Here is a 21,447-nt window from a genome sequence, read left to right as displayed (position 1 = left end):
AGTAATCCTGCTGAGTTTATTTAGGCGAGATTGATTAGGATTGGAGCTCAACTCAACAACACACTGGGGTCCTCCAGAAGTGGGTTTGAACAGAAAACACAAATGTACAGAGAGTCTTTAAGTCAATGGGCTCCAGTGTTGTTTGGAGTGTTATTTTAGTATTATTGAGAAACGATTATAGTTATTATTTAAATAATAATAATAATAATAATAATAATATATTATTTATTTTATATATTTTTATATACTTTTTTATTGTTGAATCAGTTATCTTTATATTTTTATTAAAATTTGTTACATTTTTAGTCATTTAGTTGTTTCTTTCATTTTTCATTTATTTTAATTCCTGATTTTCATTTTAGTTATGTTAGTGCATCAAGTTGAACTAAATTAAAATAAATCTATTTTGTATTTTATTTCAAGTAACAAAACGTATTTTAGTTCAAGTAACATTTTTTTTTTTAGTTATAGTTAACTATAATAACTAGGGGTGTGCCCGAAACCGAATACCTTATTCGGAAAGGCACGGATAATGGCTTCAAAAACGAATAATGGACAACGAATAATTCTGTCCGAATATTCGGCTGAGGCTGCAGCACAGTCTGGTGTTTGCTAGATAACAGGTGAGCCAGGGGATCAGCGCGATATTTTACACAAACCTCTAAAGTCACGCAATAATGAGTGTGTGAAGTGAATGAATTTAAACTTTATGAATGAAAAGAGCGCAAATCAAACACCGCTTGCTGTTGCCTCTCCGTGGATCTCTCAGAAATCAGAGCTTGGCAAGAGTAACATCAACTAAAATAATACATCATACACATTCTATTATTTGTGTATATTTAAAAGGCAATGATTTAAACTTTATAGGCTACGATATGATACACGAATGAATGGACTAAGCGCAGCGCGATGACCAATCAAACAGCTGCGTTGCGTGTCTCTCAAAAAACAAACTGGCTCTCTGTCAAGAGTAGGCTAATAATCAGCTTAGATACAGATACAATTTCTACTAGGCCTACATGTTTGCTTCTTTATCGTTTGCTGGTTTGCGTGGCACACGCACATTTGTTTAGTGAAGTTCAAAAAATAAAAACAATAAAAAAAGACTGCTTAAAGAGTTCCGTGTAATGAAAAAGTGCGCCTTGAATTAATTCGTGTTCAGATGATTACTAAACGTTTGTCAAGCTCTCTACTTGTATGATCAATTTATTTTTAGAAATTAATTTTATGTTTTAGAACACTGAATTGGGCAAATAGTCGAAACACAAATATTTTTCCATCGGCTACAGCTACTGTTCTCTTTTTTTTTTTTCCATACTTTTCCAGACCTGCAAATTACTTAAGTGAAATACTTTTTTAAACTGCGCAGGAACCGGTGAGCCAAAGGAAATCATGTTTTTTTACATAAACCGCTAAAATTACAACGCAGTAATTTCTCATTCATTTAGGCTACTTCCAAGCCTTTTTCCATGCATTTCCTGGAAATTACTTAAATCAATTTCCATATTTCTAAACGGCATAAGAACCCTTACTGTTTTAATTAGAAGATATGTAAATATCGGATCACGAAAGGTCCCCAAAATGGCACTCGAACTCACGTTCCCTGAATCATAATCGCGCTACATCTCGAAGCACTGCCTATACAAGGGTCTCGGCTCCGACTGTAAGATGATATTTAAATAAACGTTATAATCATAAAAATATAGATATTTTAGTTAAACATGGCATATTTGTTCAGTACAAAAACAAATACTGGCGTCGCTGCACACCCCTAATAATAACCCTGGTTGTTTGGTTCCCAACATTCTTTAAAAGATCTTCTATGTTCTGCTGAAAAAAACAAAACAAAAAACATTTTTCATATAAACAAATATAGCAAAATAAAAGGTTGTAGTCTTTATTCTCTTTAAAATGAAATACAAACAAAAACTAGTCATTAATCAGGAAATTGTCTGCAAATCTGCTTATGGTCATTGTGTACTATTCTATAAAGGCAAAAAAATATTTACAAATATGCAAAAGTAAAAAATTAAAACTTAAGCACTTGTGAACTTATGAGTGAAGCAACATCTGAGATTGTCTGAGCTCATCTGGAGTTCATGTACAAGTCTAAATTCTTGTGATCTGTCCTAAAACTAATCAAGTATCACATAGTGGCTCTGAAAGTAAGTGTGCCATGACGTTTTTGCAATATTTATGATAATGCAAGCTGGCATAGAGATACTGTATGCATGCTTTGATTTTTCACATGCATCATCACAGAGTCCATCAACACAGCGCTGGATGAATTGCTTCTCGTTAACATTTACATTTTATCCAAAGCGACTTACAAATGAGGGCAATGGAAGCAATCAAAATCAACAAAAGAGCAATGATATGCAAGTGCTATAGCAAGTCTCAGTTAGCTTAACGCAGTACACGTAGCCAGCTTAAAAAAAAAAAAATTATATAAAGCAATAAACCCCAAGGACCGGAACTATCCGTTTTATATTAAATAAAACGAGAACAGACAGAATAGAAAAAGAATAGAGCAAGCTAGTGTTAGAGGCCTTTTTTTGCTTTTGTTACTTGTATAATAAATAAAAAGAAAACAAATAGAGAGAATACAAAATGATTAGAAAACAAGCGGTAAATAAATAGTGCAAGTTTTTTTTTTTTTTTTTTTTTAAAGAATATAATTAGAATAGAGAGTGCTAGAGTTAGAATTATTGTTAGAGTTAACATCCAATAAACTCACCAGATCCTCATGCTACGTTACCAGCTGAAGCTCCTGCTCTTGCCTGAGTTAAGTGTTTTTCTCAGTGTGAAAGATGCAGGCTAACATGAATGAAGCGGAGCAAATAAAAACACCTGACTTCTGTGAATAACAGCTGGGAGAGCAGCACGTTCACACAGATCAGCCGAGTCCAGTATAAAAGAGACCCAGCCGTGCTCTGAGACCAAACAGGGAAAGCAAACTTAATCAAAAGCTGAAATCTGCAGGGGGATTGTCCTGCCTTTCCACCGCTGTTTACACGACTTCAGTGTCAGCGGGTCTGACAGCAGCATGTGAAAAATGTACACATGGCCTCTTCTACCTTCAGGACGGGGCGGATTGATCGCCACAAAAGCTCACCGGAAAAGTGGCTTTGGGTTCCTTTTGTGCTGTCAAACACAAACTCTGCACAGTTAAAGTGTTCGTCTGTGATTGCATAAACATTACAGTCATTAAATGTTCATCATTTGCTCGTATAAATGAGCTGAACGCTGTCAAATCTATAACAATTGAACTTATAAGTGTGAATAATGTGGTGAGAGAAAACATTTCTGAGAAAACTGAGGATTTCATAGCCGTTTCTCTGTCTAAATAAAGACAGAGCTTTTCTGAAGCGCGTTTCATGTCGTCTCTACAATTGATTTGTGGGACTCAGCTTGTCGTCATCTTTGCAGAGAAACATGTCTTTAAAACACATCTGAGGTAAGACAAAGCATGAGATGCATTTCATTCTGTGACAGGATGACAGCTGCTGTAACTCATCTCGTGCAAATGTCCTGACCTGGCATGAATACGTGAGAAGAAATAAAGTATTATAAAAAGCTGCAGTCAAAAAAAGATGATTGATACATTCAACAAACAGCCTTTATCATGTCAGAAACACATTTACGTTGTTTTACAAAACGATCTCTCTTTAATGTGTAAATAATGACTTTTACTTTGTCATCGCAAGCATTCTAAACTGCATATCAAAAATGCTTTATCTTGTTTTTAAATGTATTTTTCTCCAACTTCTGTTGCTGCATGTCTATAGTATCACTGAGATAATACTGTAGTTTATTAGTCTATTTAGTTTATGTAAACATTTCGAATCAGTTTTAATTTTTATATTTCTCATTTATTTTTAAAGTAATATTGTTGTGTGTGTTTGCCATTTTTGTGCGCATTTTTGTCGATATAGCTTATTTTATTCATTTTAATTTCACATCAAGTTAAACTAAATAAAATGAGAAATATTGCTTTGGCAACAAGCTAAAATAATAATAATAAAAAAATATATATAAATATTTTTTTAATATTTTATTTCAGTTAACATTTATTTTATTTAAAGTAACAAATATGTTTTTAATTGTTTTAATTTTAGTTTTAGTTAACTAATAACCCTGCTGCATTATCAAATAAACACTTGTTTGTAAACAAATATGGAAAAATGAAATTTTCTGTATTAAAAAAAAATACTATTTTTTGATATAATATAGAAAAAATGCTAGTAGTCTATTATGTAATAACTGTCTTTGAATATATTTTAAATGTATTTAGAAATAAATACACAAGTAATAAAATACAAAATAAAGGAAAAATTGCATTCCAATGTTAAGCATCAATGATGTAAATGTGAATTAACAGTGTATTTATAAATTAGCAATTACATAAAATTCACTGAGATAAATAATGTAAACAGCTGTTGTTTATTTGTGGTTTTTGATTACTAATGCATTAATTGTTAAACTGCACCTAATATATTACCTAATGTGTATTTTTTTTTAGCTTGACATGGCACACTAAATATGCTTGTTCTTATACAATATTTAAAATCTTGCAGCTTGATTTTCTTGAATGTGAAAGGCACCAGTTTTAATGACACATTTGTAATTTGTAGATGACAACTAATCAAAAGCATCAAAACTTGTTGCCATCTCCCTCAAGACGAGACAACCATGAATCTCCACACATTCAGGAACGCAAACACACATCAGCAGATGTGTTGAATCTACAGCAGAGTTTGACAGGTTTGTTTTCTATCCCTCGAACAAAATATATAGAGTTACATCAATACCTCACATCTGTTCTGCTCACAGAAAAGCTCATCAGCGGCCGTCTTTCTTTTCATCTGCCTGAAAACACATTGACACAACAGCCTCTCTCTGTCGTTACATTTCTGTCCACGTCCCTGAAGAGAACGAGTCCTTCAATAACCATTACGCAACAGAAGCGTTTATGTGCTGAGAGTAACTATATACGACGTGCGGCCAGATCAGACAAACAGGCTGAACGCTCAGACAGCTGGTCAGACTGATGACTATTCATCACACATACGACAGAGAACAAGTCAAAGTCAAACAGGAGACGCATAAAACTGCTCTCTTGTGAAATCTGCTTCAACACATTTTAACCAATGCATTTCCATGACTGCCTTTATGCGATTAATAGAAAAGTTCATAGCCATTACAATCTTTTCCAAAAGCGAAAGGCCAAAACATTGCAATTAATGTGATAAAATATAAAAAGAGGAGAAAATTGTTTTAACCAGGTCATTTTGACCCGGAGAATTTTTATTTTCTTTCCTGAAAATACTAGTTTTTGTGTGTAATCTTACTGACTTTGCTCACACAGGATATAACAACGTCACAAAAACAAAATAATAATAATAATTTGGATAGTGTGTGTTTTTTAGGATTTCTTTCCCACGTTGTTAGGGGTCGTATTGTGTCTGTGCATCTAAAACGTGAGATGCAGTGCTCAGGAATGTTTTTTTAAAAAAGCGAAGTGTTGAACACGAGGGCCTCGAAACGGGTTTTTGAGACGTGATGCAATAATGGAAATAACAGTGCCTCCTCCACCATGTTGTCATCAAATAAAACAATTGCCAAGCCAACTTGCTACTGTAAATAAAAGCTTGTAACGCTTGCTCCGCCACAGAGGTCCTCTGATTGGTCCACTGTTTTGTAACTGACAATGACGAGCGGCGTATCTTAACTTGACACAGCATCTTAAAACAAGGTGCTCATGTGCAAGACAATGCAAGAACCGAGCGCAATGGTTATACAGGTTTGTGTAACGCATTTACACAGAAAAACAACAGAAAAGTACCACGCTAGAATGGAAAAACATGTTCTGTGTGAACAGCCATCTTCACTTGTAGTGTTCGGGTCAAAAATGACCCGTCTACAAAAACATTGCTTATAAATCTCTCATTATGTTATATTTCAAAATACTGGATTCAATCTTTTTATCAACTTGATTTCTTTCAGTTGGCACAGGTTTTAGATTTATTTTTGAAAATAGACGATTGTAGGCCTCATTGATGATTTTTGGTAATAATTGCCAAAATTATCCACAAATGCTTTTTTCACTCAAAAACTCAGATCAACACTCTTAAAAATAAAGAACTTTTTTGTCTAAATGGTTCCATAAAGAACCTTTAATAACATCTGAAGAACCATTCTGTTTCACAAAAGGATCTTTGTGGTGAAAGAAGGTTCTTCAGATTATAAAAAGATAAGAAAGAGATGGTTCTTTGACTGAATGGCTCTTCTATGGCATCGTTGTGAAGAACCTTTTAAGCACCTTTATTTTTAAGAGTGAATGAGGCCTATGACTAATCACTTTACCTTTGCTAATTGAAAGAAGACAAGTTAACAAAAAGATTGAATCCAAGATTTGATGATAATAGAGTATAATGAGAGATTTACAAGCAATTTTTTAAAAGGCGGTCATTTTTGTCCTGGAATGCCTAATTAAAGGATTTTCAGCACAGCGCAAGGGTTAATTCTCTAAAAAAAAAAAAAAAAAAAAAAAACACAAAAAGAGCCGTCAGCGAGCGACATGTTATTGTGCTGTACGACACACAGCAGATGTTGTTTTTGGAGAAATTAAAAAGTATTTGTCACTGGTGTGGGATACATTTCTCACTAAAGAGCTATAAATTAAGCTTAATCAGCGTTAAAGATCATCTTTAGTAAATCTCTATCTCACACATACACAATCTCACAGGCAAGACAGCAGGAGGATTTGATGTGTTGCTCTGCCCTATAACCATCATCAGTGTTTTGACTAAGTACAGAGAGATAAAAGCCTTTAGATTTGATGATAGGTTTGCAGCACCAAACACGTGCTGCTTCAATCAACATGTGGATGTACGTCAGTGAATCCCCGGGAGACCTTCCTTTAAATAAAACCTCACGCTGGATATTTATACTGCGTGACAGATGCTTTAAGATCTTCTGAAGAACTGTGATCTCACATCGTGCATGCTTCTTATGAAAACTTATGAGAGAAGTTACATACAGAGTTTTACTTTTTGAATAAATTCTTTGAGAAAGGACAGCTTGAATCGATTTACAAAAGTGCATTTTATTTACCAAAGATAACAGCATATTGCTGCATAACTTTCAATCAAACAAGCTATTAAAAGTCTCAAACTCAATGCTGTAATATTTATGTGATGAAGAAGCTGTTGGAAAACTTAATCGTCAAGTAAAAATGCATTAAAAATACTGCTTCATTTTATATTGACAGCAATCATCATGGCAAATACCTCATGGATATTCAAATATCACCCAGAACTGCTGTTAATACATGCTCTGATTATAACATTACCTGCCAGGCAATCAGATCCTTTAGTTTTTCAATCTTCTCCTGGTCATTTGGATGTTCCTGGGTGTATTTCTCAGTAAAAAACGCCTATAGATGACAAAACAACAACTGTAAGTTACAAACACCTACAATCCTCTAAATATATACTATCATTTAAAAGTTTGGGGATAAAAAGATACTCTTTTATTTAGCAAGGATGCATTAAACTGATCAAAAGTGTCAGTAAAGACATTTATAATGTTAAAAAAGATTTCTATTTTGTTCTGTGTTGTTCTAGTTAAATGATGTTGAGGTCTTCATCGATTATGATGGATGAACAGTACTTCAAAGAATCCTGAAAGAAATATTTCCACCAAAATATGAAGCAGCACGACTATTTACAACATTGATAATAATAATAAATGGTTTTAAGCAGAAAATCAGCATATTAGAATGATTTCTGAAGGATCATGTGACACTGAATACTGAAGTAACGATGCTGAAAATTTAACATCACATCACAGGAATAAATTACATTTGAAAACCTATTCACAGCCTATTCACCTATTCAACCCATTCATAGGAAACGGCTATTTTGAGTTGCAAAAATATTTCCCAATTTTACTGTTTTTGTGATCTCATAAATGCAGCCTTGATGAGATGACTTTCATGATATAAAATGGTTAAAATAGTTCATGCAATTAACTTCTGTTGGTTCAGTGTGTTTAATCTTTGTGCCGTAAAACAATTTAGCAATAATTGCCAGAATAATCTCATACCTTCTCATAATTAGCAAAGCCGCCCATGACAGCTGGGTCCACGATGCCGTTGAGGAGCATAGAGAGGGGGTTGATGGGAAGGCTGGAGTCGTTTAAGTGGCGCTGGACCATGTTGTTGATTTTCTCATTGGTCAGTTGCATTGTCTCCATAGCGTTTTCCAGCGGACTGATTTCCTCCTGCAGAAAGAAGCAAAAACATTTATATACCACAACATAATTTAGGAATAAAATAAACAAGCAGGAAATATTTACAAGGCAAAGCAGCAAAGGATGACTCTTACAGCTGTCTAACACGTTACAGTTACGCAACACGCAAAGTTGCAATCCAACAAACAAACTCGTCTAATGAGCAGCGAAAAAACAAGAGCAGGTTTTCAAGTCAAATTATGTGTCATATTCAACACCGAACCGTTTACTGATGGACTAATGAATGGGTTAACATGTTCTCTCCGAATATCTGGCTCTCGTAATGCATCTGTGACAGGATCTGAAATCAATGTGAGAAACAGACGCTCTGATGCATCTATCTCGGGAAACTCGTGCCAGGGAGGCTAATGAGAACGAAAGCACACGTGAAGTGTCAGAAAAAACAATTGCGGCGAGTCGGTGAGAAGGAGAGCTAAAAAGAGACGGTGCAAATTAGAACGGATAAACACCAGGGCATGCAGTCTGGGTATCACATGATGCTAGAGCCGCTGCACAGCCAAATATGCGTGCCAGCACACGTAACCACGATTCCCTCAGCACAGGACGGATTCTGGACAACATGATCAGAATAGCATGATGGAAAGAGAGAGTTAGACAGGCCAGGTCTGCTATAACGAAGTGTAGCGAGAGCAAGACAGGTCTGTTTTGATTCGGGGGTTTAAAAGATACTTAATATTCAGTAATATTATAGATTTGACTGCACTGCTGCTATCGGATGAGAACAAAACTTAAATGAATCGCATTTGTCTTCTGTAGAGCTGCTTTATAGCTGAACTGAACACTTAGGGTCACCGTGCATCCTTCTTTTTCCTGTCCGGGATCTCTAAACTGCCTACAATGTCAGAGTTTTGGCTTTGTTTTCCTATTGTTTTCAGACTTGCTGAAAGTAATGAATCAAAAGTAGTCTTCCTGACTGCTATTATTTTCTAACTTAAGAATATTTTGTATTTTTTATTTGAATTCCTGAATATTGTCTTAAGTGATAATCTCCAACTTGTCTTAAAGGTAAATGTTTGATGAATGTATTGCTTTGTTTTAAGTATTAAGCATTAAAATACACAACTACATATGACTAGGGATGCACACAAACACCGCTGATGCATGTAAACAATGATCGGCCACGATTACATGTAGCCGAATCAGAAATTCAGTAACAACTCTACATTTTTAATTGTATAATTACGTATTTCATGAGAGTGCTGTAGTAAGCCGTGTTCACTCTAGAGGGAGCGCAAACAAGACAGCATGCAAATCAACTGCAACAGATCAAACTATCTAGAGACAAGCTCTTTAAAAATATCTGTATAAAGTACAAAATGCATTAAAAATGCAACTTTGAGCGCTGAACTCCTGTAGCGTCAAAAATAGTGCACATTTAATATTCATGCAGTCCAAAAAAAAAAAAAACAGTATTTTGAAGTATTTTTCATTGAACTGATCAGCAAGTCTTCCCAAGAACCGCAAGACAATCAGATAACACCAAAGCTTGTCATTTTCTTTTTAAGAAAAAAAAACATAAGATGTTCTTAAGAAAATATTTGAGAACCTTTGAATAATTTCACTTAGGAACTTTCTTGTGAGCTTCTTAAAACTTCTTAAGTAAAATGTTGTGAAAATGCTGAGAATTAGAATATGGTGTTGTAGTTGTATTGTATGCACTGTTATAGTAATGTACTGCCATATCATTTTTACCAACTCTTACAGATTAAACAGTCAACAATATAATACAATCTAATAAAAACAAACATTTAATAAAATTAAACTTGGATGAAAAAAGACAAAATTTTGTACAAACAATTCTGTAAAAGATTCTTGTAATGTATTTGTACGTTTTTGGGGTCCATCTTACAAATTCGTCTGGATAAAAATGGTCGTCTCACATAAAAAATTGGGCAGACCAAGAACAAATATATTTTTAAAGGACAAGTTGGTGCAACAATGCTGAGATTTTGGAGCTTCTTCACCCTTCAATAAATGCCCACAGGTCATTAGAATACGGTGAGAGTGAGACAGGTTAAACATACATATATTGCAGATGAGGGTGAGACAGATCAAATCAACTGTATCAGAGTTCATTCGAGGTGAAGTGAGACAGGTGAAGGCTGCTCATTTTCCTTCAAACCATCAAGAATCTGTGATATAATGAACCACTGTGGAGGTTAAAGCTGTCGTACTCACCGCTGAAGCAGACACGACTTCAAACCAGCGCAGGATGCCGGGAAGCTTATAGGCCGTTACGTAAGTCATCCTTTCAATCCACATGTTCTTTTGGAAGAATGGGAAAAATTTAGCAGAACATTAAGTTAACAGTTAGCAGAATGAAAGCTTTTAGCAAAGGACTGCATTTCAGGTAAAGAGTGACCGCAATTTATTCCTGCGACATGCTTTTTTTCTTCAATTTAAGCCGCCATTTGCTGGATTTTAATGGATGTTTACCAATAGCAGATGTAAGTGGAGGCCGTGGAGGTGGGACAGACTTTATATTTTAGTATAATGGTGCTGTGTTCTCAGGTTTGACATCTCGCTGTAACAACTCGGCGTGAAGCCATCTTAAAAGGTTTTTAGACAAACGGCCATTAGAAAAAACATTTCTGAGTTCTTCTAAATGAGGAACTGCAGAGCACTTTACACAAGCGCTGAGTAAAATAACAAAAGGAGATATGCTTTAGTCATTGAAAAGCAAAAGGAAACTCACAGAGAACTCATTATCCGGATCTTTCTCCCCTTTCCGGACCGGCCGTGAATACTGGAATTTCTGGACTTCATTCACGGTGTAAAAGCTGAAAAATAAAATGCGAAAGATTCATTCTCAGAGCGCTTCATGGTTTTGAGAGGGTTACGTTGGCTCAAGAGGCAGGAGATACGTATGCTTGCTTCTAAAAGCAGCCTGGATGAAACAGCGATCGCACATCATCAAGGACGTTCTTTGAAAAGAGGAAATGTAAACATTAGACAAGTGCTTTGAGCTTAATACCACGATTCATCAGTATCTTGATCATTCAGAGTTTACTAATATTTTGATAAAAAATGTGTTTGTGCCTGTAAGTCTATTCATTGTAAAGCGTCTGACAGCTTTGCAGATATTCTGCATTTAAAAACTGACTGTAGCCCAACTTCACAGCTTTCTAGTGCTGCCTTGAAAGAGCGTATCATTGATTGTACAAACTTACTGAACAAATACGCCTGTCACTGAATGAGAGTCTGAGTGAGAGATGAACTAGTGTGAATGACTGATGACTACACACAGTTAACATGACACCAGTTGTGAGTAGCCTGTTGGAAATGCAGTGCTTTTGTGCACATTGAACAAAATTTTCCCAGCAGTGGAAGTGAAACCTCAATTAATTTATTTTTGCCAATTGCTGATATCTAGAAGAAAAGAAGCTCAGCATTTGACAAAATGAAGGAAAATAGATATGCTTTGTTGTCGTTTCTGGAGAAAATGCTTAAATGCTTTTGAGTCTGAGTAGATCTGCAGACATTTGAAATATAATACAAAGATAACAAGACTAATTTCAGTGGTGCTTCTGCTGAGAAAATGATTCGACGGAGCAGCTTACACACCATTTCTGATTTCTGAAAGCACAACTGCACAACAACAATACTTAAACTCGCGTACTGTTCAACACCTACAGAAAGAGTCACTGAACGAATCAATGAATGGATATTTAAAGGGATAGTTGACTCAAGAATGAAAATTCAAGCATTTCCTCACTCTCATGTCCTTCTTTCTTCTGTGGAACACAAAAGGAGGTATTTTAAGCGTTTTCAACCATACAATGGGAGCCAAAGCTGGTTGTTTACCAACTGTTGTAATATCTTCTGTGTTCCACAGAAAAAGTTTTTGGGTGAGCTGTCCCTTTAACAGCCCTTCTGGAATTCATGTCATGCGTTTTAGCTAAACCCACCCTTATATGGTGACCCTGGACCACAAAACCAGTCATAAGGTTAAATTTTTTTAAAACATTTACACATCAGCTGAATAAATAAGCTTTCCGTTGATGTATGGTTCGTTAGGATCGGACAATATTTGGCCGAGATACAACTATTTGAAAATCTGGAATCTGAGGGGGCAAAATCAAAATATTAAGAAAATCACCTTTAAAGTTGTCCAAATAAAGTTCTTAGCAATACATATTACTAATCAAAAATTACATTTTGATATATTTACTATTAAAAGCAAAAGAAAGAGAGGGAATAAGGTGAGCATTTACACCATTTGATCTTCCCAGTTCACAAATCCACTAAAATCCAATTCTGAATATTCCAGTTGCAGTCAGGTTTGTGCAACTAACCTAAATTAGCATGATGGCGCTAACATGCCTAGAGTCGTGCCTCTGGACTGGGCTCTGAACAGATTTGAATCGGATTGAAAAAGACACAGATAACCAATTACAATATTTACAAATGTATTAGGCTGCAGGGGAGAGAGATCCAGCCCGGGGCATGAGAGTGGAGATGCAAAAATAAACCTCAGCTGTGACATGGGAGATCAGGCCAACATTCAATCACTGAAGTTATCCACCCCTTAAGCTCCTCTACACGTTCACGCTCCAGCAAGCTCATAGAAATCACATCCAGTCATGTGACCTTTGGCTCTGACGCTTATTTACTCAGAATTGTGGGTAAATAGTGAGTTTTAATTGCTTTTCATGCTCACTGGCGGCTTTGATTGGCTGCGGTAAGTCGCCTCTGACGCTTTATCAAGATCGGTGATAAGGGTGCTGTTTACCCCGTGGCACTGAATTTAGCCTGAAACAGAATTACGCTTTCGCTGCAGGTGTGTGTGTGCGCGTGTGATTTATTAAAGCACAGAGGAGTGTAGTAAGGTCAAACACTGTTTGCTCACTGCACATTTCCATTTTAATCAGCTGGGTGAGTTGCTCCGAAACACACAAACCCCAGAGATCTGCCTGCCGGTTTACTGACCCATCACACACGTGCACACACACACACACACACACAGGACAGCAGACAGATGGAAAATAATGTGTGAGACAAATAGAACAAATGTTACACATACACAGATTAGATCAAACTAGACAGACAGATTAGACAGAACAACAGAATCAACGATAGACAGACAGATAGAGAGAACAACAGACAGACAGACAGAGCAAAGAGTGAAACAACAGAATGATCGATAGACGGATAATTAGAATGACAGATAAACCAACAGATAAGTCACCAGACAGACAAACAGATAGATGGAGAGAATCACCTGACGATCTGCTCTGATACGGGTTTGTTCTGGAACTTCGGAGGCAGTTCTAGGATGGGCTTCACTGTGAAACACTGAATGTCTGTTTGGACCAAACTAAGAAACAATAACAGTGACAATTTGGAAAATTTTGTTGTTGTTATGGACGTGCTGTGAGTGACACTGGAGGATACACTGTCCAGAGGAGCTCCTGATGTCCTCGCTGGGAGGCGTCGTGGTCTTCATCTTCTCAGCGTTGGGGAACTGAGTGAGCAGTCTGGCCTCAAAGTCCTCACGCCGCTCATACTCCTTCCCCCGATAGATGAACATCTTATTCTGAAAAACACCCGCAACAGACATTCTCATCTCCAGATCAAACTTTCCTTTTCTGATTTGTTTTGACAACTTTTCTGCGCTCACCGTCCGGATCTATGAATAATATTTGCATGGTATGAATTTCAAAGCATCACATTTTCTAAAAAAAACCCCACAATTTAATTAACACATCAGATTGAATAAACACACGGAAATATTACAAAAAGTAATAATCAAATACACAAAGGCCAGAGATGAGTACTAACGCATCCAGATATGATTTAAAACAGCAGCATCTACATGGAAAAACAAGACAAAAATAAAAACATTTAAATAAGTTTTCTGGAGCATCTATCAGTGAAGCATGTCTACAAGAGCTTAACAATAAAGAAAAATTTGCATATTATTATAATGCATTAAACTGCCAACAGAACTATTATCAGAATTGGTGGTTCTCAGGGACACAGACATTGTATTTTTTGCAAAGCCAAATAACAAAATGCAACTAACCATGTAATCATGCATAGTTAAAAAAAAAATCTAAAAGAGTGGACAAAATGCTTCCCATGACTTTTGTTGTCAATGTCAAAGGATGTGCGCCCAATCAAACTCTTCAGTGTTTTTTTAACATTTAAACTAAACAGATGCAAACATGTACAAATTTGTCATATTGATGAAAGCCTGTTTTTAGAAAAGGTTCTTGTGACTATTGCAAGACTTTTATCTTTCAATCCTAATTTTTTTTTTTCTCAGAATTGCACAGAATTATCTTGTAATTCTGGGTTTACATCTTGCAATTTGAATTTTTTTCTTAAATTGCGAGACATAAATACAGAACTGCGATTTTAAGAAAAGTCCAAATTGTGAGAGATCTCGTAATTGCAAGGAAAAACGAATTGTGAGATTTAACAACAACAAAAAAAAAATGCAGTTATGTTTTTTTTATACTGTGGTGGGGGAAAAAAATTAACTGCAAGAGGAAAACTCAGAATTTAGAGAAAAAAAGTCAAAATGCAAGATATAAATTCAGACTTGCAAGATAGAAGACTTTTTTCTTAGAATTGCACATTTAAATCTATGTAATGCAAATATTAAAAGTATTAAATAATTTATGAAAACATTAAAATGACACAAAACAGAAATAAGTAATTACAGTAATAAATACTTCATTGCAATTTAGTTAAACACTTGGTAGCGTGTTGGGATTCCAGCTGATCATCATCTATAAATTCAAGGATTTTATGAAAATGGTAAAATAACTCAGAAAACAGAATCTCATCACTCAGAGAAGCTCATTCTTTATTTCTTAGAGTTCGAACGTTGAATCTCAAAATAGCCACCGCGGCTGTAATTCCGAGGCGTTTGGCAGTCTGGAAACGCTCAATTATTGCACATTCCCATAAAGACAGCGTCAATCATCTGCACCCACCTACAACACGTCAATATGTTTCCATTCGCAGCATCTGTACGAACAACTACACACAGTCCCCTGTGTGCACACAAACACCCACACACACGCTGAGAAATATGACAGCGACCCAATGGGATACTAAATTGCCAATATGCATGGAATTGAAGTGTTTATTGTTGAACAATGCATGATCACATTTAATACTTCGCAATAGGACAAAGCAGCGTGATAGTATTCAATATGAAAACAGACACAGACACAGACACAGACACAGACACAGACACAGACACACACACACAATGCATGCACAAACATATTTCAGCTGCTCAATTAGTGAAATGTGAACTGGAGGTGAAATATGCCCAGGGCCGTTTTCAAATCTGCTTTGAGCGATAAGGTGACAAATTGCACTGTGCTCTCGACGGGTGTTTTCACAGCGCCGGTGATTCCAAGCACGGCAGAACAAACCGGCAGTGTTCGCACGACTCCGCACGCATACAAAAGTGCCACTTTAAGGAGGGAGAGGAGATTGCGAGACGTTTTGTGTTTCAAAAGGCGAAGCTTCTCTCCACGGAGCAACATGTCAACACTAGCAGGAGGTGACTGGCCTTTAGATGCCGATTTATTTTTTTGTTCCCAGGATGGCTGGTGGGAGACGCGTGACTGCGGGCGGCTGGAAGAGTATTAAAAGAATTACAAATATATCTGAGGCGATTCAGAGCCACAACCACGGGCTTAAACACACGTGTGATCTGTGGAAGGTGAATGATTCGGTTTCATCACGAATGACAGAGACTCTGGCTGGGAATATATAGAAATATACAGAGAATACAAACCATACACTTGAGTCAACAGAACATTCATATTTTTCTGACCTTCATACTTGATCAACTTTCCATCTTTACAGCATGTAGCTTTGATAGCATTTTATTTGCTGTATAATACCACTGTTTTGGTTTCACATATGAGACAATTTAGATGAGAGTCTGTCAAGAGCACATTTAAAAAGTCACGTCATCGACTGTAGAAACATCGGATTTGAGCCGCAAGGTGGAACTGAAAAAGATTTGGCAATAAAATAATCTAAAAATACAAAAACACTCACTTAACCGAATTGACTAATATGACTGAATCAAATAAAAACAAATTAATTTAATAAATATTTAGTAAATACTGAGATTTTGGTTATTCTAAAAATTCTTAACCTTAAAAATACCAGCAACGTGGAACTGAAATATATCAGTAATAAAATAATCTAAAAATTAAATAATAATAATAAAAAAATCAAACAAATAATATAATTGTATCGAATACAAATCATTTAATTAGTTTAATAAATAATATTTAATAAATATCAAAATGATTTTTGGTCATTTTATAAACATTACAACAGTGGGATTAGAGTGAGAAAGTAGAATGGAAATAGATCTGGTAATAAACTAAGCTAAAAATAAAAATAACAACAATAATTGAACCGATTAATATAACTGAATTCATTAAATACAAATAAATAAATTAATTAATTCAACAAATAATATTTATATAGTTATTTAATATATATATATATATATATATATATATATATATATATATATATATATATATATATATATTTTTTTTTTTTTTTTTTTTTTTGACAACCTTAAAAACAATGGATTTGAGCAGCAAAGTGGGATTGAAAGATTTGGGAAGAAGCTAATGATGATGACGATGATAACAATAATAGAATATAAATAACTAATAACTTTATGAACTTAGCAAATAAACATTTAGATGTTTTTTTTTTTTTATAGTTTTTGAAATGTCATTTTTATAGTTATTATCATAGGTTAAAAATTGTTTAAAAATCTGATTTTATATCGTAAGATTAAAGGTCTATGTCTTTGACAAAGAGGAGAGAAAGAATCAATACAAAAAGGTGAAAAGTATAATGGTGAAGGCATGGTGAAAAATTGACCTGTATATATCAAAAGGAAAAATAAATCTGTCGGCTTTAATACAAATCAACCCCTGGAACATGAAATTGTCATTATTTGAATGAAGGTTCCTGCAGTAGTGAGTTTGGAGAGGCCACACAAAGACACCAGTAATTGATTTCCAAGCCTTTGGAAATATATCAGACGAATTCACAATGCATTTAACATGAAGAAACAGACATCTCCATGGTGACGGTGAAATATGAAAGATTTAGGATTATAAGAGAAATTCTCACCCGTAGGAACGAGGGGAAGCCCAGTCCATAATAACCTACAGCAAAGTAGTCCGGCTTTGGTCTGATCACTTTCACAATATTCTCATAAAACTGAGCCTGCTTCCTCTGAGAGACACAAAGACAATCAGACCATCAGTGCTGAACAGCTCAATTAGAAACACTTTAATGACCATAAATACATTTTCCTGTGCAACAGTTGGTGATATGGTATTACGGACGGTTGCCAGGGCATTACAAGGTTGCATAATTAATATAATTAGCTCAATTCATTTGACTATTTTAATAATATTACTATATAAAAATAAAAAAATTGGTTAAATAATAAAATAAAAATATTTGTATTTAATATTAAATCCAATTAAATGAAAAATACAATTAATACAACTAGAAATGTTTTAATATAACATTAATTTAAGAAAAACAAAATATTTAATATATAAAACAATACAGTTACATACATTTACCGGTTTGTGTGGAACTACATAAGACGGTTTAAAAAAACAAAACAAAACAAAAAAAATTCACAAAAAAAGTAATAAAAACAGGTTGAGATCAACATATGAAGGGTTACAATAAAAGTTAGTCACAAACTTTCGTTCAGGACTGTGCAAAGTGTACCAAGAGTTAATTTCAAATAAAATCAGACCACAATCGTTGTTTGTGTCTGAATGGATCAATTTGTCATTTGTTGCCAATTAGACAAAACCGCACTAATGAACAAAATGCAGAAACTCATTAAACCCCTCTGATCATTTATATTAGGCCAACTTAGCTACTTTGGTGAACTTTTAACAGTCTGAACGACTCAATTGTTTGCTTGATAGTAAAACCTTGACAAAGAAAGTTTGTACGTACCAGTAAAGCGCTCAGCTGCTCAAAGTCAAACATCTCGTTCTCGTACTGTTCGGCTAACTCCTTCCCCAGGATAATGGCCTCCTCCCACATCTGAACACAGAGCATCAAAACACACCTCAGCCGCCATCTTTGGAGCTCATTATGTCAAAACACGGTGCTGTGATATCCTTCTAACCATCTGTGAACAATGTGCTTTGAGTTGACTGTCAAGCAAAAAGTGCTTTCTGTGATTTATGTTGCAGTGGATGCAAAAATTACCCAGCTGCACCACGCTGATCACGTTAAATATTTAAGAGATCATTAAAGGAACGCTCTGGGATTACCGTAGAATATTATTCTGACCCATTCCTTTGTAAAAACAAACTAAAATCGCATGCACAGTAATGCATGTCCAATGGAAGGCTAGATTATTAATGCATTGTTTTGTACAAAAAAAGTGAATTATTATATCAGGGATCGTGCAAGTTTCATGAAGGTGAATTTAAGACTTTTAAGATCATTAATGAAAATTTACAAAATAAATTAAAGGGAACGTGATATGTCTATGTTCTCTTAATGTAGAGGTCTAAGGAGAACACGTTTGAAAATACAACTTCCAACCAATCTCAATTACTTTTTCATTCATTTATGTACAAACAAATAGCTTAACTAGAAAAAAAAAAAAAACTTTTACTGTACATTCTGTCTTGCTTTTCATTGCAATTGTCTACAAATTGTTAAATCAAGGGAGATGCAATTACAACTAGAAGTTATTTTCTGAGATATTTATCAAAATGAAGTCAATTTAGGATTAAAAAAATACAACTCTCTGCCAATGAGCTCAGAAAAAGTTAAGTACAAACTCACATTTTTTTTTTCAGTTTCTCAAAAAACAAGACTTCATATCGTCAACTTACATCTTAAGTGATGTTTTCATATTTGTATTGGAAAACAAGACACTTTTTTGTTTTTTTGCAGTGCATGCAATATTTAATGGCGTCACTTCCTGACTTTTAAGGCCTTAAACTGTGTGTGTGTATGTATATATATATATATATATATATATATGTGTGTGTATATATATATATATATATATATATATATATATGTGTATATATGTGTATATATGTGTGTATATGTGTGTGTATATATATATATATATATATATATATATATATATATATATATATATATATATATACACACACACACAATGCAGCATGCTATTTCTTTAGGTGGAGCAGGTGGCCTTAAATGAGTCAATATCCATGACCTCATCTAAACAGTAATATGGATATATTCCTCTGCTCTGACATTCTCTCATATCAGACTTATAACTTCAAATGCCAAGTGTAAATAAAACCTCCAGCTAGCATTACACTTCTGCTGCATAGGATTTGATATATAACTAATTCTTCAAATGAAACTTTGAGTGCATCCTGGCGGCACCGAGAGAGAGAGAGATTGTGATTATATATCAATATCTGCAGTGCATTATTATTGAGATAGTAATAGTATCTGCAGTCTGTTGGAAACAACGTGGATTACTTATTCAGACCGGAGGAAGAATAAAGCAAGTACGGCACATAAGGCGAAACCTGCACTGTAATATTAGACCACATGTTCAGCATGAAAATTACTTTCCTCAATGTTCCTGTCGAGACTGCAGTGCACTAAAGGAATAGTTCACCTCAGTATAAAAACTGTGCCATTTTTCCACACAACCTCAAGACGTCTCAAACCGTGGTTTGTGGAAAACCAAAGGAGAATATTTTAAAGAATCTCTTTCCATACAAAAGGCTTTCAAAAACACCAAATAAGACTATAAAACTATAAACCTAGTCTACATGACTTGAATTCCCAGTCTTCTGAAGCCATACCCTTTTTATTGTTGTAAGAAACAGACTTAAATTTAAAGTTATGCACTGAGAATATTCCATTCTTGCAAAAATCAACAGAATTAATGTTTGGTTATTAAAATTATGAGAACCAAAGTGATGACATGCACAAAATTAGTCTGATATTAAACAAATTGCGGTCATGCTATACAGGAATATTAAATATTAAAAGAGATAACAAAACATTTTGTTAATGGGATTTATTTTAGTTTCAGTTTAAGTTAAATATAATAACCCTAGATTTTTGAACCTGTAAGCAAGGCTACAATAGAAGCTTTGTTGGAGGTGAAGATTATCAGAAATATTTCTTTGCTTTCAGGGAAAATACAGGGAAAGCAGGCAGGGAAAGAGTAGGAGCAGTTTATGTGACTGTGTCTTCGAGTCTTGGCTCTCAGGAGACGTTCAGCAGCGACATGTGGGTATGTCCCAGCAGTCTGAGCCGTGTTTAAAATAGACTCTGAAAAGCTGGAATAATTCCCATAAAATGTGTTGAACAGAAGAACTACGGCCCAGAGCTGCTCCTCAGCTCGCTTTCCAGGACTGACTGACTGCCGCTCTCCTTCAAACACACACACACACACACACTTTCCTGTTAAATTCTCTTGTGTTCTTTCTATTTGACACACTCGGTCAAGATTTTGAGCCGCTGAGCCCAGTAATGGGGTCCAGTCCAGGGCAGCAGATTCGCTAAGAGTCCCCCACAGAGAGACCTCTACGCTGGGCGCAGATCTCCGCCTGGCCCCTATAACCCTCAAATCCCCTCAGCTCCTCTGTCCAGCCTGTCAGACTAATGGAGATGTAGCCAATAATCTGCCTCTCTGCGGGTCACCTGTCCGTTACACAGACCGCTGCAGATTCACTCAGTACTGCAGCTGCAGGACGCGTTTAAAGGCACACAGACCGTTTCTGACATGCAATCACATGCACAGAGACACAGAAATCCTGACAGTATATAATAGTTAATCTAGTCATCTTACTCCTTAAATAAAAAAATTATATACAGTGGGTACGGAAAGTATTCAGACCCCCTATGTTATATTGCAGCCATTTGCTAAAATCATTTAAGTTAATTTTTTTTCCTCAATGTACACACAGCACCCCATATTGACAGAAAAACACAGAATTGTTGACATTTTTGCAGATTTATTAAAAAAGAAAAACTGAAATATCACATGGTCCTAAGTATTCAGACCCTTTGCTGTGACACTCATATATTTAACTCAGGTGCTGTCCATTTCTTCTGATCATCCTTGAGATGGTT

At 35.2% G+C, this 21,447-nt stretch overlaps 1 protein-coding gene across 2 annotated transcripts in view; it reads right to left on the bottom strand.

Annotated features, from left to right (window-relative positions):
• dock1 (dedicator of cytokinesis 1) overlaps positions 1–21,447 on the bottom strand; it is a 304,321-nt gene that overhangs the window by 20,724 nt on the left and 262,150 nt on the right. For both annotated transcript variants that reach the window (XM_058793231.1, XM_058793232.1), the window contains exons 39-46: positions 18,310–18,399; positions 17,455–17,559; positions 13,711–13,852; positions 13,538–13,619; positions 11,012–11,096; positions 10,495–10,581; positions 8,110–8,286; positions 7,355–7,438 (exon numbers count right to left, since the gene is read on the bottom strand). In XM_058793231.1, coding sequence (XP_058649214.1) covers positions 7,355–7,438; positions 8,110–8,286; positions 10,495–10,581; positions 11,012–11,096; positions 13,538–13,619; positions 13,711–13,852; positions 17,455–17,559; positions 18,310–18,399 — 852 coding nt within the window. The remainder of the gene's footprint in view (positions 1–7,354; positions 7,439–8,109; positions 8,287–10,494; positions 10,582–11,011; positions 11,097–13,537; positions 13,620–13,710; positions 13,853–17,454; positions 17,560–18,309; positions 18,400–21,447) is intronic.

Source organism: Onychostoma macrolepis, chromosome 12 (assembly GCF_012432095.1).
Source record: "Onychostoma macrolepis isolate SWU-2019 chromosome 12, ASM1243209v1, whole genome shotgun sequence".
NCBI lineage: Eukaryota > Metazoa > Chordata > Actinopteri > Cypriniformes > Cyprinidae > Onychostoma > Onychostoma macrolepis.
Note: the sequence above shows the minus strand (reverse complement) of the source record. Positions and strands in the feature narration are given on the sequence as shown.